This window comes from Watersipora subatra, chromosome 10 (assembly GCF_963576615.1).
Source record: "Watersipora subatra chromosome 10, tzWatSuba1.1, whole genome shotgun sequence".
In the NCBI taxonomy this organism is placed as follows: Eukaryota; Metazoa; Bryozoa; class Gymnolaemata; order Cheilostomatida; family Watersiporidae; genus Watersipora; species Watersipora subatra.
In genome coordinates, this window is record NC_088717.1 from 59,330,197 (window position 1) to 59,356,227 (window position 26,031).

Consider the following 26,031-nt stretch of genomic DNA (forward strand, 5'->3'; position numbering starts at 1 on the left):
TAGTAATAATAAAAAACCAATGCACAATTTTGTTTACATTTCAAAACGGCATAGCTAACAATATCACGAAGTTGTGATATTTATATAGATTTTTAGAAAATCTGTACTACGTAGTCATTGTCCTGTAGTCATCCAAACTTATAATTAATTATTGCAATAATCTCATTAGAACCGTTAGAAAAAATATCATCGTCATGCCTTTACTTACACTGCGTTAGATTTTTAGAAAATCTGTACTACGTAGTCATTGTTCTGTAGTCATCCAAACTTATAATTAATTATTGTAATAATTTCATAAGAAACGTTAAAAAATATCATCATCATTTGCTTTACTTATACTGCGTTGGACATCAGTTAGAATGGGAAAGTATTCAAATGTGTCGGCAAATGAAAATGAAAAAATTGAAATCGGCAAAAATGAAACGATTTCTGTACTCCTATGTTAATTGCTAAAACCTTTGGCAATTCGACAATGCTATAGACTGGTGAAAAGTGCACGTTATTGTTTCGTGAAATGGGCAAAACTTCATCGTTCTATTATCTGTCCCTCGGCATTTCAATTTTCGGTCTTAACTTTTATTAAACCAAGCTTTTCAAGTGTTTTGTGGCGATTTTCGTTGAAATTAATCTGTCTATTTGGGTATAATCCGATCAGATGGGTAAGTTTTAAGATAATACCGACGGTTTACAATGACTTGGTAACATATTTAAATAGGTTTATATGTGTTTTGTATCGTTATTATACTTTAACGACTTTACATAACGATTCTTAAATTTGTTGATGAAATTTCTTGACGAGGGTTCGTCTCATTGTTGATGAATAATTTTCGTAAGTTGTGTGCACATGCATTTATCATAAAAACTCCCACACTTCGCTCCGCTCGTTTGGTCGTGGGATAATTAATTATTTTATAGACATGTATATATGTATCAGTGTGTTTATACTTTATTATCGCTTACAGATGAGCTGTAACACCGAACCAAGGAGAAAAATGGTGCTGTCTGTCGGGTCTGATGATAAGGCTGTCGTGAGATTCGTACTTCTGAAAGATAATAGTACTGAAATAGCAGAGGGTAACAGCGTCAACCAACGGACAACTGGCACAGAGGACAGCTCCTACCATCGGAAATTGATAGCGAATAGGGTTGCACAACTAACGAGTGAGGTGTTTGGATTGGATGCTAATGATGAATGTACAGAGGCAATGAGAGAGCGAAATGAGTTAAGTACGCATGACCATGCAGAGGAACCAGCAAACACCTGTCAAAGGTTGACGCATATAACTAGCGACATGGCTGCATCACCTATAAATGATAGTTCTATTTTGACACCATTAGAGATAGCTGACAACTCCAATCGACAGGCACTTGCTAGTGGCTGCCAAAAGGTGGCATTAACTGGTGATAATTGCACTGACATTGCGAGTGATGCTCACCACTTCCCTGAGAATATTTCCTACAGCCCCTGTGTTCCAACTAAACCTATACTAACCTTAGACTTTTCAGATGACAAATCACCCCTCAGTGATGACGCTGTATTTGAGCATACACAGATAGTAACTAGTAACGCTGCCAGCCAGGTAGCCAACAACAATATTCCACTTCATTGTCAAAAGGTTTTCTCTCCGCAACAAAGTTTGAGCTTCCCTCCTGATATTTGGCCATCATTGATGCCGACCTCGCGTGACCTTGGCAAGAAGAAGGAGAGAAAGGAAGTTCTCACTAATGGTTCCTTACGAAGAGTAGCAAAAACAGCTCCCACCAAAGCCACTCCTCAAACTTGCCAAAGGGAGAAAGTGGGCGTGGCTACTGAAACAGCTGATGCCGTGGAGAATATAAGGTAGCTGTTGTATTTTTTTATTTTCTTTTGCAAGTTCTATGTAAGTGGCAGTGAAGAACGGTCTTGCCATATGCCGGCCATCCATATTTTTTCAGATGTTTCTTATTCAACGATTCCAGCCAAAAGGTATACATAGTAATAAGCCATTGACTCAACATTTAAAAATTATGGTGAATAAAAATTTCAGAAAAAAAACGTTTTTATAATTGATAAGACTAACATAAACATAACCGCACATTTTCAAAGGTTTGTTATCTATTTTACCGACTTTGATAGGGCTGATTCCTGCTGCATTGATTGCTCTGATGTTCATCAACGCCGGAGAGAGACATCACGGCGTCTGCTAAAGATAAACTTATGCAAATCTTTAGTAGATTGTATCAGAAAGTCTCGGTATTTCCAATATTTGCGACTGTGTTTTATGTTTGAGGTGATCTGACTGCCAGGATTGCAATCAACAATACTTGATTGCAGTTAAAACGCTCAGAAAAAAATGTTATTATTGCTATAGTTGCTATTATTGCTATAGTTGATATTATTGCTATAGTTGTTATTATTGCTATAGTTGCTATTATTGCTATAGTTGTATTTATTGCTATAGTTGTTATTATTGCTATAGTTGTTATTATTGCTATAGTTGTTATTATTGCTATAGTTGTTATTATTGATATAGTTGTTATTATTGCTATAGTTGTTATTATTGCTATAGTTGATATTATTGCTATAGTTGTTATTATTGCTATAGTTGTTATTATTGCTATAGATGCTATCATTGCTATAGTTGATATTATTGCTATAGTTGTTATTATTGCTATAGTTGTTATTATTGCTATAGTTGTTATTATTGCTATAGATGCTATCATTGCTATAGTTGATATTATTGCTATAGTTGTTATTATTGCTATAGTTGTTATTATTGCTATAGATGCTATCATTGCTATAGTTGATATTATTGCTATAGTTGTTATTATTGCTATAGTTGTTATTATTGCTATAGTTGTTATTATTGCTATAGATGCTATCATTGCTATAGTTGATATTATTGCTATAGTTGTTATTATTGCTATAGTTGTTATTATTGCTATAGTTGTTATTATTGCTATAGATGCTATCATTGCTATAGTTGATATTATTGCTATAGTTGTTATTATTGCTATAGTTGTTATTATTGCTATAGTTGATATTATTGCTATAGTTGCTATTATTGCTATAGTTGTTATTATTGCTATAGTTGCTATTGTTGCTATAGTTGATATCGGCTATTATTGCTATAGTTGATATTATCACTATAGTTGCTATTGTTGCTATAGTTGATATCGGCTATTGTGTTAAAAATACAGCATTACGTGTCTCTATTTTGTTGGTCTCTTTGCAACTAATAGACATCATAATCACACTTTCGCTTGAGCTGAGCGTTTAAACCGCGATCAAGCTGAATCGATTTTATTCATTTGAATGATGAAATTCAAAATTCTGGCAGTCAAATCATCTCAACATAAAAAAGCACGAGTAGCAAAAAAATGCTGATACTTTCTAATAAAATCTACTGAGTTTTTATGTAAGACCATCGTTAAAAGGAGGCAGCCCTTTAGACATTGAGACAAAGAAATAAATGTGGCAATTTGAGTTTCAGCAAAATTGCTCTTTCATAAGGTCGACCTAATTTTGGTCGAGACACAGGCCTAAATGAGTTTCACTAATGCAGTAATTAATACTTGCCTCTGTTTATCCTTCCTTCCACTTCATTTCACTATTAGCTCGGCTCACGCAACGGGCCACACCTACAGAAGGAAAGTCTTAAATAAATCAATTATATTTTTGAATGATAGAAATTGATTTGCTGCTAATATTGTCAACTATTGATGAGAGGCTCAACATAATGCATCGAGTGTACTCACATGTAAAATTAGTCTTGTTAAAAGATTTATCTAAGCATAATAGGAATCTTTCTGTCGGTTCAGCGTGATGTTTGTTAGATTTACAAAAGGAACATTTTCCTACCGATGTCCAGATGCTGCCTGCAATGTCTAATTTATAGTACCGCTTGGCAGCAGCAGAAGTGCATATCAGCTGACAATAAGAACGGTAGCCGACAGCATTAGTTTTTCATCTCTGGCCATAAGTCAATTTCATCACAGTTGTTACTAGGAACTTTCTCGCTCGTGTTGGCCATGATCCTAATGCGCTGTTATTTCCTGTACAGGGATAAATCAGAGCTCGCCATTTTGTGTGACAATGGAGAAGATTTCAGTGTATCACCACCAGTCCAAAATACTCGCCTTCTTTCATCTTCTTCTCAACGACCCAACTCACTAGATCTTAAGGTCCCTCAATACTCAGGGAGCTCTACCAGCGCCTCCTCGACGCTTGTCAAGCAATCTCAGGACGTAACGCCGTCTCAGACACCTAAGAGCTGTGGACTCGTGAATCCAGGCTTTGTGTTTGAGACTGTCTCATCTAATGGCTCATCAGCACCAGTAAAAAAGGTGAGTACATGTTTGGTTGATTATATTCATTCCCTAGCGGCCATGTTGAACGTAATATGATGAGCCATATTGGATTGAGAGATTTCCTTGTGCTTCTGTGTGTTTTCATGATTCAATGTTATCCGGCGTCGTTGGTCAGAAAAACCGGGTGGTGTTTCTGGCAACTATAAGCTCCTTGGGCTTTTGAAAATTTAATTGTGCCCCTCCCGAACAATGCGTAGTTATTGCATTTGATCATCAAAACTTCAGCAATTCATATCATAATTCAACAGAACAGCACGTTCAGCTGTTTTCCAAAAATAATGTTAATGTAACGCTGCGATTTCCTTCAAAGATGAACTTGAGCAAAATGTTACTGGATTTTATCAGAAAGTATCGATATTGTTCTACCAGCTGTGATTGCTTTTGACGTTTGAAGTGATCTGACTGTCAGCATGTTTCAAGATTAAAATTGGCAAAACTTGATCACGGTTAAAAAGATCAACTGAAAGTGCGAGTATAAAGTTTATAGTTGCAGAAACTGACAGCATAGAGACGTGTAACGCTGCAACTTAAATGCAATAGCTGATACCAACTATCACAACTAGTAATGTCATTTCACACGTCTTGTTCTTCTGAGTTTTTCAATCGCGATCAATTTTGTTGATTTCAATCTTGAAAATTCTGGCAGTCGGACTAATTCTGGCAGTCGGATCACCTCAAACATCAAAAACAATCGCAAATGATAGTTTTCTCAAATGACTCAGAAACATTATATAAAATTATATAACACGAAGTAAGGAATATTCGTTTACGTTAAAATAAAACCTAAAAATTGTATAGCTTTATATATTAACGGTAATAATATTGAACATCCCAGCATGCAATTCATATGAAATAAAGCAACTACAACGGAGTCAAGTCAAAAACATCAACATTTCTTGAATGTAAGATCTGTATAATTATTCTCATATGGTTTAAAAAAGATAAAAGGATAAACTTGAGAAGTTGTGGGCTTTAATAAAATCAGTCTATTTCTTATCGATTACATGAAATACGAAACCAAAACATAACATATATTCTTTACACTATGTAGAATTTACATTAGAAAAGCGACTACCGTATCTTTAACTCACCTCAAACTGCTGATGGCATCAAGTAATGCACTCACCATGAGCAGAGGACAGTAGAGATTTGCCTAGTTTCTAAACATTTGTCGGGCGTGATATGAGTGTGCCCTGTCTCAGGGCTAGAACCCTCCATGGCTATTAATTACTACACCATCCTTGAATTGTCTCAGCATAGCCGTAGCCGTAAGGCTGGTTCACACTATATCGCTGTATCTCGGTATTGATGCCACAATACTTTGGTGATGGTCGATGATAACAATGTTCACATTATCACAAACCAATCCTATATGCATCAGGAAATACCTTGACCTAGTGTTCCCAGTTGTCTTTTTAAATTTTTATGAAGAAGTCTCTTTGTTTCCCGTGCTGGAATTGAAAACTAGTCCCGCAGCTACTATCTTAAACGGATATGAATAAATCACGCTATCCGTGACAGTGAATTACCATCGCCGAAATGTTTCACATTTGAAAGGCGGTCGTCGTTAATAGGCAAAGTATTGGGGAAGCTTGACAGCTGCCAACTTTCCCGATACCCCAGTGTTTCACATTTCCCAGTGTTTCACATTTCCCAATGTTCCACATTTCCCAGTGTTTCACATAATCAATGATGAACGTCGAGTGGAAAACAAGAGACCTGCATATTTGAGTAGCTGAGGTTTGATGAGTTCAGTTTGTTTTACACCCAACTACTGGTTTTCTCTTCCAATAACTGGCTCTGTCTCCGGCCAGACTGAAGCAACCAGTTTATCTAAGTATGCTCTTTTCATTAACCAAAATTGTGGGTCTGAAATCCTTGCTTTACCATGTTTTTATTGTCCTTGAGAGTTTTTTGTTGATGTCAGTAGGTACTTTAGCATCATTTTCTACTCAAATCCGTGAGAGTTTTATAATAAGTTTTATAATAATATTTAGTGGTAAACCATCTATCTGTCAAATCTTTCCAATACCTACATGGCGACACTTTAGTAGTAGTCCCTCTTACCAATAGCGATGTTATACGGTGTTATACGCTGAGGCTAAGCTATCTAACGGCTCTTTAAAACACTTGTATTCATGAAGATGTATGAATTTAGTGTTATAAAATATTCGCTGTTTCCATAAGACAGATGAAGCAGATTTGGAGTTGTGTGCACGTTGAGTTAGCGTGCGATAAGTGTGTCAATGAACACTCGCGTGTTGCCGATTACCGCCAGGCACTTTGTTAAAAAACAAAGTTTTTTATGTCAAAGGCCATAGCGCCACATTCGGAAATGCCCAAATCTGAAAATTGCAAAGTGCGAGAAATGCTTCAAAGTGTGGAAAACATTTGAAATGTGCGCTATTCCTACCTTAGCGCTGTTTCTACCTTTCGCCGTGAAACCTTTTATAAAAACTTTTGCGTAACACAACTCACTTGCGTTGCAGCCTTGCAGTTTCCATATTTTGCGGAAGACGCAAGGACGAGGATTGACTGCTTCAAGGAAACAGCGACAATCCTGCAGTACTTAACTTATCAAAGGAATTATGTAGCAAAACACATATTTGGCACTAAGCTAAAAAGAGAAAAAGCACACTTTTAATAGAACCCTTCCTAGCCATGGTTTACAGCTCCTACTGATAGACTGGTAGGTTTCAGGACTATACCTCTCCCCTTTGTACACTACTTAGGTTTCAGGACTATACCTCTCCCCTTTGTACACTACTTAGGTTTCAGGACTATACCTCTCCCCTTTGTACACTACTTATGTTTCAGGGCTATACCTCTCCCCTTTGTACACGACTTAGGTTTCAGGACTATACCTCTCCCCTTTGTTCACTACTTATGTTTCAGGGCTATACCTCTCCCCTTTGTACACTACTTAGGTTTCAGGACTATACCTCTCCCCTTTGTTCACTACTTAGGTTTCAAGACTATACCTCTCCCCTTTGTACACTACTTAGGTTTCAGGACTATACCTCTCCCTTTTGTACCCTACTTAGGCTTCAGCACTATACCTCTCCCCTTTGTACGCTACTTAGGTTTCAGGACTATTCCTCTCCCCTTTGTACACTACTTAGGTTTCAGGACTATACCTCTCCCCTTGTTCACTACTTAGGTTTCAGGACTATACCTCTCCCCTTTGTACATTACTTAGGTTTCAGGACTATACCTCTCGCCTTTGTACACTACTTAGGTTTCAGGACTATACCTCTCCCCTTTGTACACTACTTAGGTTTCAGCACTATGCCTCTCCCCTTTGTACACAACTTAGGTTTCAGGACTATACCTCTCCCCTTCGTACACTACTTAGGTTTCAGGACTATACCTCTCCCCTTTGTACACAACTTAGGTTTCAGGACTATACCTCTCCCCTTTGTACACTACTTAGGTTTCAGGACTATACCTCTCCCCTTTGTACACTACTTAGGTTTCAGGACTATACCTCTCCCCTTTGTACACTACTTAGGTTTCAGGACTATACCTCTCCCCTTTGCACACAACTTAGGTTTCAGGGCTATACCTCTCCCCTTTGTACACTACTTAGGATTCAGGACTATACCTCTCCCCTTTATACACTACTTAGGTTTTAGGGCTATACCTCTCCCCTTGGTACACTACTTAGGTTTCAGGACTATACCTCTCCCCTTTGCACACAACTTAGGTTTCAGGGCTATACCTCTCCCCTTTGTACACTACATAGCTACCGCTCTGGCCTGGAGTGAGTTGAACTTTTAGCTAACGATAAACTAAAGGCAGCAGTTAACATTAGAAATTGCGGCTTCAAGAATGTTTTTTATAATTTGAACTAAACAGTGTTTTATTAACGTTCTGAAGCCATAAAAATGGAAAAACTTTATAAAGTTGTTTGGTTTTCTAAACTAGAATATCTAAATAATTGTCCAATCTGTGTCCTTAATCATTTTGTGTATTGATAGATTTTTTTTAATTGGTTTGCTACTGCCAATGAATGTAAAGGAGGAACCCATGGATAGCACACCCCAGGAGTGAGACATTTAATTAGGTTACTGTAATTTTATAGCCAACTCTTGAAAGCTGAATCTGGGAGTATGACTAAAATAAAAAGTTGTATTTCATTGGTATCTCTAAATGGGCTTCGACAGGTTCGGCATGTGCGGAAAATGATATAAGTTAGTTTTATCGTCTCCCCCAATGCCTGACATTGGCATAACTTTTCTAACTGACTGTAGATTAGCTGTCAACTTTGGCCTAAAATACTCTTCATGCATCAGCATTAAAAACTGGGTTCAAGAATTTTAGTTTGACAACACAGGTATGTTATTCCACTGATATCCAATTTATGGCAAATGAAAGGCATGATTGCATTGTTATTAAATTATTGTAATATTAAAATGCTGTCAGTTTTCATTTGCCCAGAATCCAGTCAATTGCATGAACAATAGAATACTTAGCTGCAGCATAGCTGGTTAGTGACACATTCCAAGTTTATATCTAATGGGCCAATATATTGCTTCTTGGCACTTCAACATTGGCCTTGGGCTGTAGCTAAAAATTTTCTTAGCAGGCAGACAAAGCTTCAGTAAATATTGGTGGGTACTAGGAGCTCATACTGAAGACTGGCAGCTCAAAGTAAACATAGTTAGCAGTAGAAAAGTGTTTTTGAATCTTTGCCATTGTGTTATTGCATGTTGCGTCTCTGTTTTGACCAGAGATGAGATGTTTTCATGATAAATAACTCTGATTGACACATATAGAAAGGTCAGTCAGGCAGGGATGTTTATCACAATTATTTTTTATCTGTGTCTTCTCTCTCTCTCCCTCTCATTCTCCCTCTCCTGCTCTCCCTTTTCCTCTCTCCCTCTCTTCTTCTCTCCTTCCCTCTCTCCCTCTCTCCCTCCCTCTCTCCCTCTCATTCTCTCTCTCTCTCGCGCTGTGTCTCTCACGAGTTGGAGAGGAAGTTTTCCATGTGCCTGTATTCTTGTTTGAACCTTGGATACTCATGCTCCCTATTCGGGATATCCTTGTTGTCCTTAGCTACTCAAAACATTAGAAACCCCAAATTGATCACAGCTTTCTTTGGTGAGCTCCTAGCTTCATCTGATGTGTGTTGGTTCATAGCTTATGACAAGACTTTTAAAATGCTCCATGATTTCTGCTTCTCATCAATTCTGATTGAAAGAGTCATTAGTGTCAATCAGAAGTAACAAGCTGAGACTTTGATCCCTGAAGCAGGACTCGTCATTAGCCTGTCATATGCAGCTGCATCCTCCTGGCACTTCCTCGCATGACTATCATCATGCTTCTGCAAACTTGATGATGGCCCTGCAGGGAACGACATTATCACATGCAGAGAACATCTACATATGACATTGATTCCCCTCCAGATCTTACTCATATGAACTAGGCAGAGAGAGGGGGTAGAGAGTTAAAGGGAATTGGGTGACTAACAGAGCCTGGTGGGGAAGTGAGGGAGGCGAAGGAGGAATGGGAGAAGGAAGGAGTGGAGAAAGGAGTGGAGTGAAGTGGGGGAGAATTAGGGGTTACGTACATACAATTAAAGTAAAATTAAAATAAATTGCTTTTTTTACAGTTTTTTGTTTTTGTTTGCTTATTGCTGGGATAACCTCTACTTAATCTTAGCTGATAAGCCAATTAGATGCTTACAAATTTGTAGATCTACCAAGCGGCTGGTATCCGTAGAGTAACTCATTTCCATAGAGCAGTTTATATTCATAGACTAACTCATATTTACATGTATATAGTAGCTCATATTCATAGAGTAGCTCATATCTATAGAGTAACTCCTATTCATAAAGTGGCTCTATCCATAGAGCATCTAGCAAATAGTTACAGGCAGGGTTTACAATGACTAATTTAAACATTCCTTCATTTATATCCATTTGCACATCTACTTGATGAGAAGGACAGTTTTATGATCACAGGGAAGGAAAGTGTTTCTCTACCAAAACATTTTTTGAATATGATTTTTTACAATATATTTTTCAACTGTTAGTAACGTCTATTACTTCAAGGGCAAAACAGGCCAATCGAACTAACGCCATTTCAAAAGAGACAAACATTCCTTGTTAAATAATGGAAATAATTGGTTAATATTTCCTAGCCATCACCTGATACTTTCTCATGCATGTCAGGTAGGAGGATATTTCAATTGTTCACGTAAGAACAACTATATAGAAGCATAGTATGAGAGTTAATTTGAGGTGAGTTCTAATATGATGGCTTCTCATGCAGGAAGATAAATCCCCTAATGCTCCCTCGCTCTTGGACATTCTTCACAAAAAACACTGGGCTAACAATAGTCCAGGTTCTACTCTCACTAAACGACAGACGGAAGCCCAGCCTTCGAGCCCCGATAGCCCTACTAAGCCTTCAGCATTTCGGTATGTTAAAAGGCAACAACACATTGTGTATTGAAGATAATCTGAGCACCATAAATATTCACCGGGCTTAGCTTCCAACTTGGCAATGTTTCCTGATGACGAGCATAAATATTTACTGCTGTAGCATACATTATTATTATTATAACACTAGCAGTTTGCATCTTTCACCCGGACACGAATAGCTTTTCTCTCAGTCCAAGTATTGCCTGCTTGTGTCTTTTCAAGTAGTACCTGCTTGTGTCTCTTACTTCATGTAGTACCTGTCTGTGTCTCTTAGTCCAAATAGCACCTGCTTGTGTCTCTCACTACAAGTAGCATCTGATTGTGTCTCTCACCCTGAGTAATACCTGTTTGGGTCTCAAACTTCAACTAGTACCTGCTGATGTCTCTCATTTTAAGTGGTACCTGCTGTGAGTATTTTACCCCAACTAAAGCCAGCTTGCATATTCTAATCCAAATAAAATTAATTACAACTTTCAAATTTCTGTAAGGAGAAGTTGTCCTACCTTTAAGGCTAGTTTTTGTAAAACAAGATAACTCTCTTGCTCATGATCTCATGAAAATTTATATGAAACACCACCTATTCTATGAAAAATAATAAAAAATTAGGACTAAAATTAGGATGCGTCCTATACACAGTTACACAGTTTTTCCATCATCTTGGGGGCAAATATCCACTGTGTCCTTCACATGGTATCGTCCTATATGCGGGTATTTATGGTAGTTCACCTTAGCAGTAGTCAAATAGCTTAGACTCTTAACCTGCATCAGAATGGGCGATTCCATTTAGTTCACTTTAGCAGTAGTCAATTATTTTAGACCCTTAATCTATATAAGAAAGATTTTACATCAATGAAGTCAGCTGGATTGTCGTCGTTAAAAGTTGTTCTGAAAGGTTCCTAGACCAAGTTGGTTTCAAGAATGTCCGTGAGTCAGCTTTCTCTACCTTTCTTACAGGGCTCGGCATGAGTCATACCGCCGTGTCGTTGACCAGAATGCGAATGCTGACTTGTCACAACAAACGCTGCCATCGAAGCTGAGACGGAACTCGGGAGAGGCTCCGGGTATGAGAATGTTTGGAAATGTCTCAGAGATATTTAACACGCTGCCCTCTCGTCCAGAACACAAAGCTCGTACTTCCAGCGAATCAGAAAAGTAAGTTGAACTTATTGTGAAAGGTCAAACTAACAAGAGGTATAAATATATATGTATAAAAGAGATATTCCGTAAAACATAATAATTGTAACACTTCGCATGAAAGGAGATTTTCGCAAACAATTTGCTGTTACAGGAGTTGCCTAACCTTTGTTGCTACTTTTTAGAAATTTCCTGCAGCTTAAAGGTTGACTTGCAACAAAATTCACATTACAGTTATTTGGTATCAAAATATTCACCATGTCTTACTCTGTTGTGTTGTAGGTGCCAAATATGTGGAAATATGATTACAAGCTTTTAAAAGCTCAAAAACAAAAAGCCGCCGTAGATTGGAATCTGTTCATTTCTCTGACGTTGTCATTACATTTGGTTATTGTCTTGTCACGTGATGTTCTCACGTGAATTGAAAGGCCAATAAAAAGCTCAATATAAAACTTATCGTAGCACTAGCTTATGACAAACACTTCGGGTTTTACCGAAGACCCTGTGTCAAATATAGATGCTCCGCTACTTTACAGTTTTGTTCCGGCTTGATCTAATCGTCAAGTCGTAATCTTCCTGTGACCCAATACTTCGCAAATAATTTCTGCAGCACTTTTCAATTATCACAGGTGATCAACAGGCTCGTCATGATTATCAGACAATGATATGTACTCCTTCGAGCTAAGGTTAAAAAATTAAACGAATCTTTACGGTAAGTTATAAACTAAAAGTGCTAAAAGTGACAGCATCACAATGACGATAAAATAGACGCGTAAGAACAATAGACATGGTTTTATTGAATGCGTGAAGTATATTTGTGAAAATATTTCGACGAATGAGGTTGCATGAAAGTGTAAACAAAAACCATCTTGTAACAACTACGTCCCATTTGAGCCGTTTTGGAAAGAGAATCCAAACTACGGGGGTCTCGTGTGGCTGTGATTAACTGTTCGTTTTTTAGCTTTCAAGAGCTTGTAATCACATTTCCACATATTTTGAACCTATAACACAGCAGAATAAAACATGGTGAATTTTTGATGCCAAATAACTGCAACGTGAATTTTGTTGCAAGTCAACCTTTAAAAACTTTTCTTTGCAGGCTAAATATTTTTAAGTATATACGGTAGAGTATGGTGTACAGTATATAGTATACATTGTGGTTTGCAGTATATGGTACCACGTACAAAGGGCTTACTAGTGTGATTTTTTATGTACAAGCCTACAATGTATATATAGGCAGATTGGTCAAAGCTAAACTATTGGCTAAATTGGAGCACCTACCACCCTATCAGTCTACTATAACTATGGTCGACTGTGGAATTAAATGTGTTATTATTTTAGCATAGCACATGAGACCAGATTTAGTACATTACCAGTTGCTAGCAAAGGTCTGCTTGATGGCGTATGAGAACTCGAGATTTTCCTTAATTCTATCTTTAAAGTCGGATTCTAAAGGCGCAGATAGGCTCGTTTGAAAGGAGGGTAGCTCTATTGTTACTTTATATTAAAACTGTACATGTCCCCAGTTTGTCGGTGTAAATCATGTAGAAATAACAGCTTTAGAGATATGTATACACTAGCTGCTGGTCTTTCAGGTCAATGTAAAAACCTGCTGTGCCACTCTAGCGAATATGCAGTGAGGATTGCTTCAAATTCAGTCAACCTATTTTAAAGCTATTAGCATGATATTAGTTTAACTCACCTATTCTGCATATAATGTATATATGTAATGTATGTATACACTGTATATATACTATACTAGATGAATGCGTGGTGTTGCACGGGTACTAAAAACAACTTATAAACAGTAACAGGTAAAAACAGTAACAGGTCATGTTAGTTGCCTGCCATTTGCCATTAGCTCGTCACATTGCCAATGGCTAATTTGAGAGAGCAAGCTTTAGTGACGTTGCTTGCGTAATGTAACGCAGAGTGCTATGCGTATTTTAACCGACATAACGACTCATGTCTCCTTAGAAATCAATTGCATCTCTCATAGCTTAATTGGTTAGATTATCGTCTGGTGAATGGGAGGTTTGAGATCAAATCTAGCCTTTCAGGCGAGATCAATCTAGTTCTTTCATTCCTAGATTTTAATAGCTATAGCTGGAAAGACCAAACGACTGACTTTGGGTTATATATATATATATATATATATTTTTTTTTCATATATATGTTGTTTGCATATATAAAAATTTTACCGCCCATTGTGCTCTTCAAGTGAACGATTTAAAATTATTGTTGGTACAAACAACTGAAATGGGTTCGACAATAAATTTGTATTTTTGCTGAACACATAAATGTAAGTGTACCATGTATAATATATATACATGTATATAAAATGTTTTAGTTAACTACTTTACTATTTAATGTTGAACTTTAAACTCCAACCTACTTTTGTGTATTCTAGTCTATTTCGGCAGCAACTACTTCATATTTCGGCAGCAACTACTTCATATTTCGGCAGCAACTACTTCATATTTCGGCAGCAACTACTTCATATTTCGGCAGCAACTACTTCATATTTCGGCAGCAACTACTTCATATTTCGGCAGCAACTACTTCATATTTCGGCAGCAACTACTTCATATTTCGGCAGCAACTACTTCATATTTCGGCAGCAACTACTTCATATTTCGGCAGCAACTACTTCATATTTCGGCAGCAACTACTTCATATTTCGGCAGCAACTACTTCATATTTCGGCAGCAACTACTTCATATTTCGGCAGCAACTACTTCATATTTCGGCAGCAACTACTTCATATTTCGGCAGCAACTACTTCATATTTCGGCAGCTAGCAACTACTTCATATTTCAGAACCTTACAACTAAACTGCCTGTAGCTATAAATAATATATCGTGCTCAATACCCCAACAACCACTGCTAAACAGTGCTTCTGGCGCTAAGGGCTTTTAAATCAGTTCTTCTGTATATTGGACAACTCTAGCAACACCCAAATGCCAACCCTAATTAGTGTTTAGTGAATAAGCATTGAATTGCGAGTGAATCGCATTTTGTTAATAGAATATATTTGTTTATTTTTCTTCAGAGCAATCAGATCAAAAATGAATCCAAATGCAGTTTTTGAACCATTATCTAAGCTTCACTAGATTGAATATAATCCCTGAAAAAAGTCTTGACATACTTTTTTGGTGAATCTTTATCTTTGGTTGCAGCGATTTTTAACCAAGTTTCCAGATGCTTTCTCCTAGGAAATGATTTTAATATCTTATACTAGTAGATTACTAGTCTACTAGTAGACTAGTAGATCAGTCAGTTATCTGTTTATTTTTACTAAAGCCTTTGTTATCAGAACCTCTGATATCAGCAGCAAATGTAGGCAGAACCATTCTAAATATTGAATAAGTTAGAAGAGATCATATTCTGATAATATACTGGGTGAGCTATGTCCTAATAATATGCTGGGTGAGCTCATATCCTGATAATATGCTGGATGAGTTTATATACTGACAATTACGGAGAATACATGTAACTCATTATATAACAAGAGCATTTAAAAAATACAGGAACATTGTTTGAAGCTCACAGCAGCAGCAGTTGCTGATGCAACTGCTGCTGCTGCTGTGAGCTTCAGCTGCATTTGCCAAACATTGAAATGGTCTGCACAACACAAAAAAAGTTTTTTCCAACAAAATAGTGTTTTTTTCATTACATTTTTATAACAATAATATAAATATCAAATATAACTAGAAAAGATTCTAATTTAATTAAGAATGTATAAAACTGAGAGATTTAATGCGACTACCATCACATTAATGGCAATACATTAGTTGGCATTATATTATGTTTGTGACTCTTACCGCTGTAAGGACACTATAATATAATATAATATAAAGTACTTATTGATAGTTTTTATTACAGCTTATGAGAAGGAAACTGGTAAAATTTATTTCATGATAATTTCCTTAGTTAGCAAAAAACAATACATCTCCGATCTCAATGAAATTGTTATAAATAGATGGAATAACAAGTGAACAACATGCATACATGTATAGACTAGTGAATGTTGTGGTATTTTCTGTTTACAGAAAGCAGAACTTTATATTATAGAATATAGGTGAATCGAACATGTATCAGAACTTTATATTATAGAATATAGGTGAATCGAACATGTATCAGAACTTTATATTATAGAATATAGGTGAATCGAACATGTATCAGAACTTTATATTATAGAATATAGGTGAATCAAACATGTATCAGAACTTTATATTATAGAATATAGGTGAATCAAACATGTATCAGAACTTTATATTATAGAATATAGGTGAATCGAACATGTATCAGAACTATATATTATAGAATATCGGTGAATCAAACATGTATCAGAACTTTATATTACAGAATATAGGTAAATCAAGTATGTATCAGAACTTTATATTACAGAATATAGGTGAATCAAACATGTATCAGAACTTTATATTACAGAATATAGGTGAATCAAACATGTATCAGAGAACTTTCTCTGTTCATAAAATTTAAAGAGAGATGCTCTAATCGAATTTGAATCTATTGATTAGTGTTTATTGTTTATGCAATTATCATATGTTAGTAAACATCTTCATAGACATAAAGAGATAGTTGATACTAGTATACAGGACTGATTTAGTTTGTGTAGCTATGCCGCTATCATCATAACTACATTGCAGCACATTATTGTCATAACAAGTGTTCATATCCAAACACCGCTATGCATCAAAAGGAAATCTTCACATATTTGTTTTGCATAACATCCTTTGATATGATCATTTCAGATCTCTTGAAGATTATAAGCTAAAGCTGTGTCAATTTCATTGAAGACACCGTAAACACTGAATAATGTAGTTTACTGTTAAGAGTAGACAACTCTTAATGAGAGTTTGTCAACAATCTTTACAAAGTTACATTTGTATCAAAACTTACCGTGACAAAGATTGTATGAAAAGATGGCAGGTAAAATATTGTTTCTCAATTCCTATATCTGTTCCAGGTTTGCCGAAAACTTCTGTTAGTAGATCTGTCTGATTAGAAAAGCTGAGTACATCACGCGTGCAACCACTTAAATCATGGATATGCATACTTATAATACGTGATACGAACATACAGCTGTAGTTAATAGACACATATGTTACCCATGACACATATGTGGTATGATTGGGTACACATGTATTAGATGATAAATACGTACAAATATGTAGCAGCTGAAGAAGTGTGTAAAGTTTGATGTGTAACAGTTGATGGATGTACAAGTAATTAACAGTTGACACACAAGTAGTTGTCAGTTGGCACACAAGTAGTTGTCAGTTGACACACAAGCAGTTGTCAGTTGACACACAAGCAGTTGTCACTTGACACACAAGTAGTTGTCAGTTGACCAACAAGTAGTTGTCAGTTGACACACAAGTAGTTGTCAGTTGACACACAAGTAGTTGTCAGTTGACACACAAGTACTTGTCAGTTGACACACAAGTAGTTGCCAGTTGGCACACAAATAGTTAACAGTTGACACACAAGTAGTTGTCAGTTGACACACAAGTAGTTAACAGTTGACACACAAGTAGTTGTCAGTTGACACACAACTAGTTGTCAGTTGACACACAAGTAGTTGTCAGTTGGCACACAAGTAGTTAACAGTTGACACACAAGTAGTTGTCAGTTGACACACAAGTAGTTGTCAATTGACACACAAGTAGTTGTCAGTTGACACACAAGTAGTTGACTGTTGACACATAAGTAGTTGTCAGTTGACACACAAGTAGTTGTCAGTTGACACTCAAGTAGTTGTCAGTTGACACACAAGTAGTTGTCACTTGACACACAAGTAGTTGTCAGTTGACACACATTAGTTTGCAGTTGACACACAAGCAGTTGTCAGTTGACACACAAGCAGTTGTCAGTTGACACACAAATAGTAGTAGTCAATGGTCAAATACATACCAAGCGAATACAGGCTAGTAGCTTATAGGCGGGCCCAAAGACGAGGGTTGGGCTAACCGACTAATATTTACCAAACGAGATATAAAACATTTTTCTGTTCTTCACCCAGTAGCCAATGAGTACTACTCTAATGATAATATGGTTATCTCTCCAAATAGCTGCTATATTAGCTCGTAGTCAGTAGAGAGCTTGATGTCTACTAGGAGAAAAAGTCATTGCTCAATTGTTGGGTCTGCACTCACCTATGCACATAGTTTAACATCTATATTTTATAAGCTAGCGACTGAACTTTGCAATACTAAAAACAACCAATGATGTGGAGCTTTGATTTCCAAAGGAATCCAAGTGATGCACGCAATTATTAAGATCGCTCTTTGTGTAGGTCTATAGAGCGGTAGGTGGTATGTTAAGAGCTCGGCAAAAATTTTACTAGCACTTGGAACATCTTAGCGGTTCGAGAGTGTTTTACAGCCGACTCTCATACCAAATCATATAAGGTAGTGCTAACGGACACATGGGTACTGTTACTGCACACACTAACATGCGTGGAGCGGTCTCGGAATTTGTCGTATATTTGGATGTTCCGGTTGAGGGAGAGTTTAGAGAGAGAGCCCAAACGACGTGTGGTGCTTCTACTTTCACTGCCAACAGGTAGTCTTTGCTGTTATACACATGTAGATCTATGCTCTTACCTTCGCACTTAGACTAATACCAAAGGTTGGGAACTGCTTGGATCTACTGAGGTTACTGTTAGGTTGTGTGGCACTACCTTCTTATAGTCGTATAGAAGACTTCTTTTCGCTTGAGCATATCGTATTACAGCATATCGTAGCCTTTAACTCTTTCGCTACCGTAAGCCGATGTATCGGCTATCACGGTAATAGAAGTACAGACTGTAAGCCGATGTATCTGCTTATCAATAGGGGTTCACTTTTCTTTTCCTTATGAAGCCTACACATTAGCTAGACCAATCAAATTTGGTCTCCAATGAAACAACCTTGTTGCCAATCACGTGCAACCAATAGAAAATCTTTTTGCTAAGCAATTCCATTGCTAATCATTTTTTAAATCGAGAAATTCAGATCTCTATCGACATGGCAATAAGAAATTCACCGCGTTCGTTCAATGCAAAGGAAGCCTCAGGAATTTTGCGAGAGTGGGATTTACTGAACAATTTTATACTTTTCTTGTAAAGAATTTTGTTCTGAATAAGGTGCATTTTACAGCAAAAAATCTGCATTTATTCTCAAGATATTGCATAAATACTAGGGGTAAATCGAATTTCTGAAAATCTGTTTGAATTAATTTGGTCAGAATAGCGATTTTAGCGCAGCAGCGAAAGAGTCAACATCTGATTTGATGGATTTTTGATTGCGTAACTTTTTTTGATCACATAAGCAGAGTAAACAAAGGGATTCAGTCAGCGGTTTAAAGCTGCAGGTATTTTGCCAAAGGTTGTTAATCTTAAGAGTAATATACTAAGGGACCTGCTATGTTATGTTTTGGGCTATGTTGAATTTAGGGTTAACGTTGTTTAGGGCAGCTGAGCAGATGGTTTAGAGTTATGATTGGATGAGAACACTAATATAAGCTATCACATTAGCGTACACTTACCAATGAGACAGATAGCAGACGACTCTAAAAAAACATGTTTACCAACCTCTTATCACATAAAATGTTACAGCTTTTGATACAATGCACAGCGAGAAAACATCAGGTCTACATGTATGTGTTGCAACATCTGAGACAATAGTTTTCATCACTTTATACATTGGCTTTTTACAGACCCTTCACATCTACTGTGCCTGCTTGGAAACTGAAACATTTACAAATTTTTCATATTAGGCGCGATGTATCTGTCATCTTCTGTACTTCAAACTTGTTATATTAGCTGCACGTTTTTAAGTAATGAATTCTCTGCCTCGATTTTACCTCTCCTTGCTCAACTTCAACTGCCTTTCTCAGAAAAAGTGTAACAACAAAATTATTTTATCCAACTGCTAAAGATGATGTCTTCTAGGACATCAAGGATGCTCTGGTCAAGTGGAAGGAGGTTCTTTATTCATGCTAGAAAAACTAAAAATTGCACTTGCAACTCTGATGCACATCCAAACTTTGATAGTTAGGCAAAAGATAGTTTTTTTCAAGTCTGCTGTATGATTTCAGTTGCTCTTTAGTAAATGACCTTGACCTCTATAGTAAATGACCTTGCACCAATATAACTTCCTGACCAAAAAGCCAGTAAAATGCCGTACTGCCTTTTTATTATTGTCTTCCTTTTTTATTCGACAGGCTCAGCCCTTTTGGAGATACTCTGTCCAGAGAACAGGACCTATCAACTGGAAGATTATTACAGGTGTCAGCGCCTACAGGAACTGGCAGCAAACTAAATCGAAAGTTTTCACTTTCTCCCAGAGTGATCAGAAGGAAGATTATAGCCAAGCTGCAGCAAGAGCATGACAAGTCTACCAGCAGCGGTAGTGAGGCTGACGAACAGGGAACATCTTTTTCCAAGTTTCGTCAGCAAAAGGTTGGTACTATTGCATCATGCTTTATCCCACACCTTAAACTGGTTGCTTAGAAGCTCCTCATACCAATCCTTGGTAAGAGCATTACTTGCCAGGAAAATATAAAAACAGAAGTATGAATGTGCAGTTGTAATATACATGTAGATAAGGGACTATTGTTGGAGGTATGAGTTAGAGCATATATAACAGTAAAAGCTATGGAAAGCGATAGGAGTATTTCAAGCCATAACCGACATAGTAACTCTCCTAGCACACACTATTTATGGAAAAGGCACATTTATACCAGAGCACATGTGCTCTACCTGCTGCGATTAATCTAAACTATTTTAGTTTAATACTAAAGCAGTGCTCGGTCTGCGGTGTCTGGAATGCCTTTTTACTATGTAAGATGTTGCAACTACCGGAGTAAATGAAACATTTAAACATATAACTACCGACTTCTTCAAGTAGGAAATACTTGATACAGAATCTTTATACTCTCTCAACAGTTTTGAACAAGTAAAAATATAATGAGAAGCTGCACTGACCCCTCATCATGTCTAAGCCCTTGTTACTTTTAAATGTGTAGCAAGTGTTGCCAGTTCATGCAACTAACTCTGCACCCTAAAGCTTACTACTTTTCGTAAACTAATTATTTTACCTGCAGGAGCAATATGTTACTTGTAAAGACAACATATAATGGTTCTTGTTAGAATCAGTGTATGTGGTAGAAATAGGCAATCTCGAAGGCACTCAAAATAAACAAATTTCTTAAAAAGGTTTTAAAAAAACTTGTTTTGTGGTTTTACCATAAAAACAATCCACAAGTCATTTTCAAAACTTTTTGTTACTCACGGAGAAACTACTTTAATAGCCAAAACATTAAAAGTTTAATCTAAAAACAAATAAAAAATAGATTTGTAAATGCAGTGCCAGTGAATTTTATGTGAGCGAACTAGTAGGTTTTCTTACTTATAACCCGACAAAATAAGCTCCTGTTTAAACTACAAGCGCTGTTGAATGTTGGTGACTTGTTGTCAACTCATGCATGTTCTACATATGACCTAGAAAGTTTGATACCACTTGTCAATAGTTTGTGAGGCGCCATGGCAAGTGACACTATGACAAGTGATGCCATGACAAGTGACACCATGACAAGTGCTATCATTACAAGTGACACCATGACAAGTGACCCCGTGACAAGGGATACCATGACAAGTGACACTGTAACAGGTGACACCGTGACAAGTGACACTGTGACACTGTAACAAGTGACACCGTTACAAGTGACACTGTGACAAGTGATATCATAACAAGTGCCAGTATTTAGCAAGCCTAACCTATGAGTTTCACCAGTGTTTATCAACACCCAACATTAATTTTTTTAAAGAGAGCCAGTAGTGCCGAAGCCAATTAACAAATAAATAAATTTAATCAGGTTTTACAGAAGGCAACAGCACCTTCAAGTCTAGTATTTCTTACAAGAACAAAGAGTTCTTCAGACACGAGTCTGATTTAAACGCATCCGACAATTGACTGATTTTATGGATTAAACATGTGCATCATTTAGTCCGCTGAGTCTTTTGGTCTTTTGTCATAATCAATGGTTATGAGTAACTTGCTTGGCACTCTTCTACTAGTCAGCAAATTATCTTTTTACAATTACTAATAGTTTTATTAGCTAAACAAATCTCGGTCTTTGCTGCAAATGAATAGTCAGTCAAAATATATTTTAAATCGGACAAAGGATAGGTTTTAGCAATCGTGATATTAACAAGCTTTTGTCAGGAAGGTAGGTTAGAGTCCGTGTGCGTTATTCAATACATGAAATAATGATGTAGGTATGGTTTGATAGGCTTGGCGTATATTGTACGTGTGTAATGGACTGGTGAGTGCATCCGCGGATTGGCTCATTAGAACAGTCAGCTGTCTAAGCTGATAACTTCTCTAACATATTAAACACGTAAACATACATAATACCTGACATATGCTCTATCTCTCATCCTTCGCCACTCCTTCCGACCCTAACTTACTCATTTCCCCAATAGAAGAAGCTACAGCAAGTGAACTATGGCTAAGGGTTAGCTAGTACAGCTATTGCTTCAAGAGTTACGGATTCGTGTTAGGCTGAAAATACGCTGACATTTAAACGCAATCATTTATAATAGTGATTGTTACTTTGTTTTTGCATCAGACAAGAAACTCTCAGCGATTTCTGACTATCTGCTCACTTTGGTTGAAAAACTGTCTTGTGCTTCATAATATTTGATCAGCTGTATTAATGTATTAATCTTGTAGCCTATATTCTAAGATATCTATAATCTAATTGTTTCACAAACATTTTATGTAATTATTAGGAGTCATCTTCTCTATATATTTAGGTATTATTGAGAGTACGCAACTCCTAATATTTTAGATTATTGTTTCTCTCACGTTGGCTATGTTGTGATGGATACTAAATTAGTTGTTCTCCTTGGCAAAGCAAGCTTCTCACCATGCTGTACCTAATCGCTAGAATTTCATGTTGCTTCAATCTTCTATAGGAATAATATAACATTGTGTATAACGTTGTGTATAACGTTGTGTATAACCATTCATAACGTCTACCATGTTAACCACAGTCTCTGTAACCTATTTGAATCAATTTAAACCATTATATAATATACCATTATTAAGAGAAAAAGAAAAAAGTAGTCCCAGCTTTTAACTATTAATAAAAGGAAAGCAAACACTTCAGAATTATTCATTTTTATATGTTTACATGCAACCCTTAATAATGTTATTGGTTATAATACTACTTAACACAATCACAATCTTACAATGACGATCATCAATATACTAACAGAGATGACTGACTTGTTATAGGTCCATGTTTGGTAGGAATGTGTTTGCTGTGACTTGAAGGTTCAAAAAGATTAACTTTTTTCAAGTTCCATGATTGCTGCAAGAAATCAAATATGAAATCATTATTCATCATTGTTTATCCATGTTTTTAAACTAATATTCTAGTTCATTGAGTGTATAACATTACAATAAATTTAAGTTTTTTACATAATACGTTGTTATAATTACATCTCAAGTTGTACTGTCATGGTATTATATTATTTCTGTCGACAGCTAAAAAAGTAAAAAGTCTTTAGTTCTGATACTGCTCTGATGTAATGGTTTGGCATCGTGTCTATACAATAGCAAACTAGTCATGATTGATATCAATTCAAAGCTATTGAATAACATAGAAACTTTGGCAGCAGCTCAACAAGGAATATATTATGTATCACTAAAACCAGTGAGTCACAGAGAGAGTGACAATTTATTGGCAATCAGACTGCAATATGTTAATAAGTTGTGTCAGTCAGTTTTCACTAGTCTTTATTGAAGTTCAATATTTGATGATTGTATTGTTTTTCCTGTTATTATATTAAGCAATGCCATATAAATTGTGTTTTCATGATCAGCATAATCTTGCATGATTCGCAAGTTTGCGTAATCCAAAAAACAAATACGACAAAGACCTTGACCTGCAGGTCAAGCGAGTTTTGTTATTTGAAAATTTATATCAAATGCTTCCTGCTTGCGAAAGATGGAAACAGCACTTGTGATGCGCAAGAAAAAACTGCGTAAACTATTATATTTCAATTTCCACACTTCAGTCGTTTGTATTTCCATTTGATGAGACGGGAGTACGACATTATGTCCTCCGGTATATAATTCCTTATATTCTTAACAAAAATCTCGCGCTAATCCGCTACATACAAATGTTCATTGAAATACTTATTACGGGTAACTTATCATCCACACAATAAAAACAGTGATAAACTTGTCGATCAATTGTTCGAGCGGCATCGTATATCAGGCCTATTTAAATTGTAAATATGGATTCTTCTGATGTAACTTTATGATATTATTGGAACCTAATTTTAGATTTTGTTTTGTCACTCATGCTATCTCATCTCAGTATTTGTGACTCTGCAGAGATTAGACAGAGTCACTAGACTCGACAGTATAAACTGCCCATAAGTTGAACATGCCAAAGTCCCAATGACCCAGCTAACAACCATATTAGCAAGCATTTAACTCTAAGTTTGCACAGCTGTTAGACAATTTTTTAAAACTTGTAACTCGCCGAACTGGCTTTCGTTTGCAATACCTTCAATTGATACGCGTAATGGTTGATACAGGATGCTACAGATAATAATATCTTAACAAAAATACTGTTTACTTGTTTTCCTTTGGGCCTAAGGCTTAGGAGTCGGAGTTGCTGCATGTCAAGTGCTCTCCACTCCGCTGGCTTGGTAATCACTAAGTACACAATTGTTGTTTGTTGAATGGTAGTTAGAGGCAGTAGGTGGTGCTCGTTGCCCGCGACTAACCAGCTAAGCCCGATTAGTGTTCAGTCGCAGGGGCCATTTATACGAATGCTTGGTTCCCTGTGCAGATCGACTAGCGACTTTATTAAGCCGTTTGCTAACTTCAGCGATTCTCGCTTTAACTAGACGAATGTCTCTTCGGACATGGATAGAATAGATAGCAATGTAGCGTTAGATATCTGTTTTTCCTCGCCATGGAGGGCATTTAAACTTTGGTGTCCTCTGACTAATAGAGGCAAGTACTACTGCGACCAGAATACTAATGGATATTCAAGCTCCGATTTTTCTGGAATTATCTACAAGACTCCTGTGAAGGTAAATAAATTTGATAGCTAGTAGCCGTGAGAGATACTGAAATAGAGAGCAACATCAGTAAAAGCAAATGTTGTTGTCATTTAAATATGTCAATAGATTTTATAGATAATATAATAGATTATCGTATACTATCGATAATTTAATCTATAGTTCTATAATAGATTAAATAGCTTCTCAACTTTTCTAAAGCAAACGCTTGCTGGATTGTTTTTTGGCGTTGGAGCCAGGTTCTTGTACATGTGATCGACAATAGATTGGTGCAGACTTTTCACATGACAAGTTCTGATGGTAAAAATTTATATTTGCGCGTGCAAAGAATGAACAGCTACAAGCTAATAACAGTTATGTTGTTTGCTGCATACAATTCAGATAGAATAATTCAGGTCATTAGTGACGATGTGCTATATTTATAATAATGTTCTAGTTAAATAAACTGTCATTTATTAGGTAGCTTCAGCCCTTCATCTCTATACAAGTGTTATTTATATTTTATAATATATTTATTAAATTAGTTCTCTATTAGCCAAGTTGGTCAAATTGTACAGAAAACCAGAATCAAGTGAGGGCTGAACAAAAAAAAACATTAATGCAGGTCTGTCAGCCACTCTGGGTCGAATATAGAACTATTGCTACAGAATAAGCACTCAGCATTTGAACAAATAACATCAGTTGCCTCTCATTCTTATTGGCGTCCATTTTAGCTGCTAATCATTTCAGTTTTTTTATGATCGTCAGTCAGCAAAATAGGTCTGTTGTTTTTTTGGGTTATATTTATGCACACAGATCTGAAATTTTTTACTGTAATTATGCTGTCTACAAAAGTTATGTTGAAATTATGTTAAACATGAATGCATGAGTCGATATTAACTACTCGCAATGATAACCGCTAGTGACAAGTCATTCCGCACGTATTTTTCTTTCAAGCGTTTGAACCGCGATCAAGTTTTCTCGATTTTAATCTTGAAACATCCTGGCAGTCACATCACCCGA

At 36.5% G+C, this 26,031-nt stretch overlaps 1 protein-coding gene across 3 annotated transcripts in view; it reads left to right on the forward strand.

Annotated features, from left to right (window-relative positions):
* Positions 1-1,755: 1,755 nt before the first annotated feature.
* Positions 1,756-26,031, forward strand: part of LOC137407387 (rho GTPase-activating protein 7-like) — a 62,137-nt gene continuing 37,861 nt past the window's right edge. The window contains exons 1-5 of one of the 3 annotated variants that reach the window (XM_068094028.1): positions 1,756-1,840; positions 4,044-4,326; positions 10,627-10,775; positions 11,733-11,930; positions 20,145-20,382. In XM_068094028.1, the coding sequence (XP_067950129.1) occupies positions 11,842-11,930; positions 20,145-20,382 (327 nt within the window). In that variant the 5' untranslated portion in view covers positions 1,756-1,840; positions 4,044-4,326; positions 10,627-10,775; positions 11,733-11,841. Of the gene's footprint in view, positions 1,841-3,937; positions 4,327-10,626; positions 10,776-11,732; positions 11,931-20,144; positions 20,383-24,837; positions 25,042-26,031 lie in introns of those variants that run through there. The other 2 variants (XM_068094027.1, XM_068094030.1) reach the window with 2 other exon arrangements.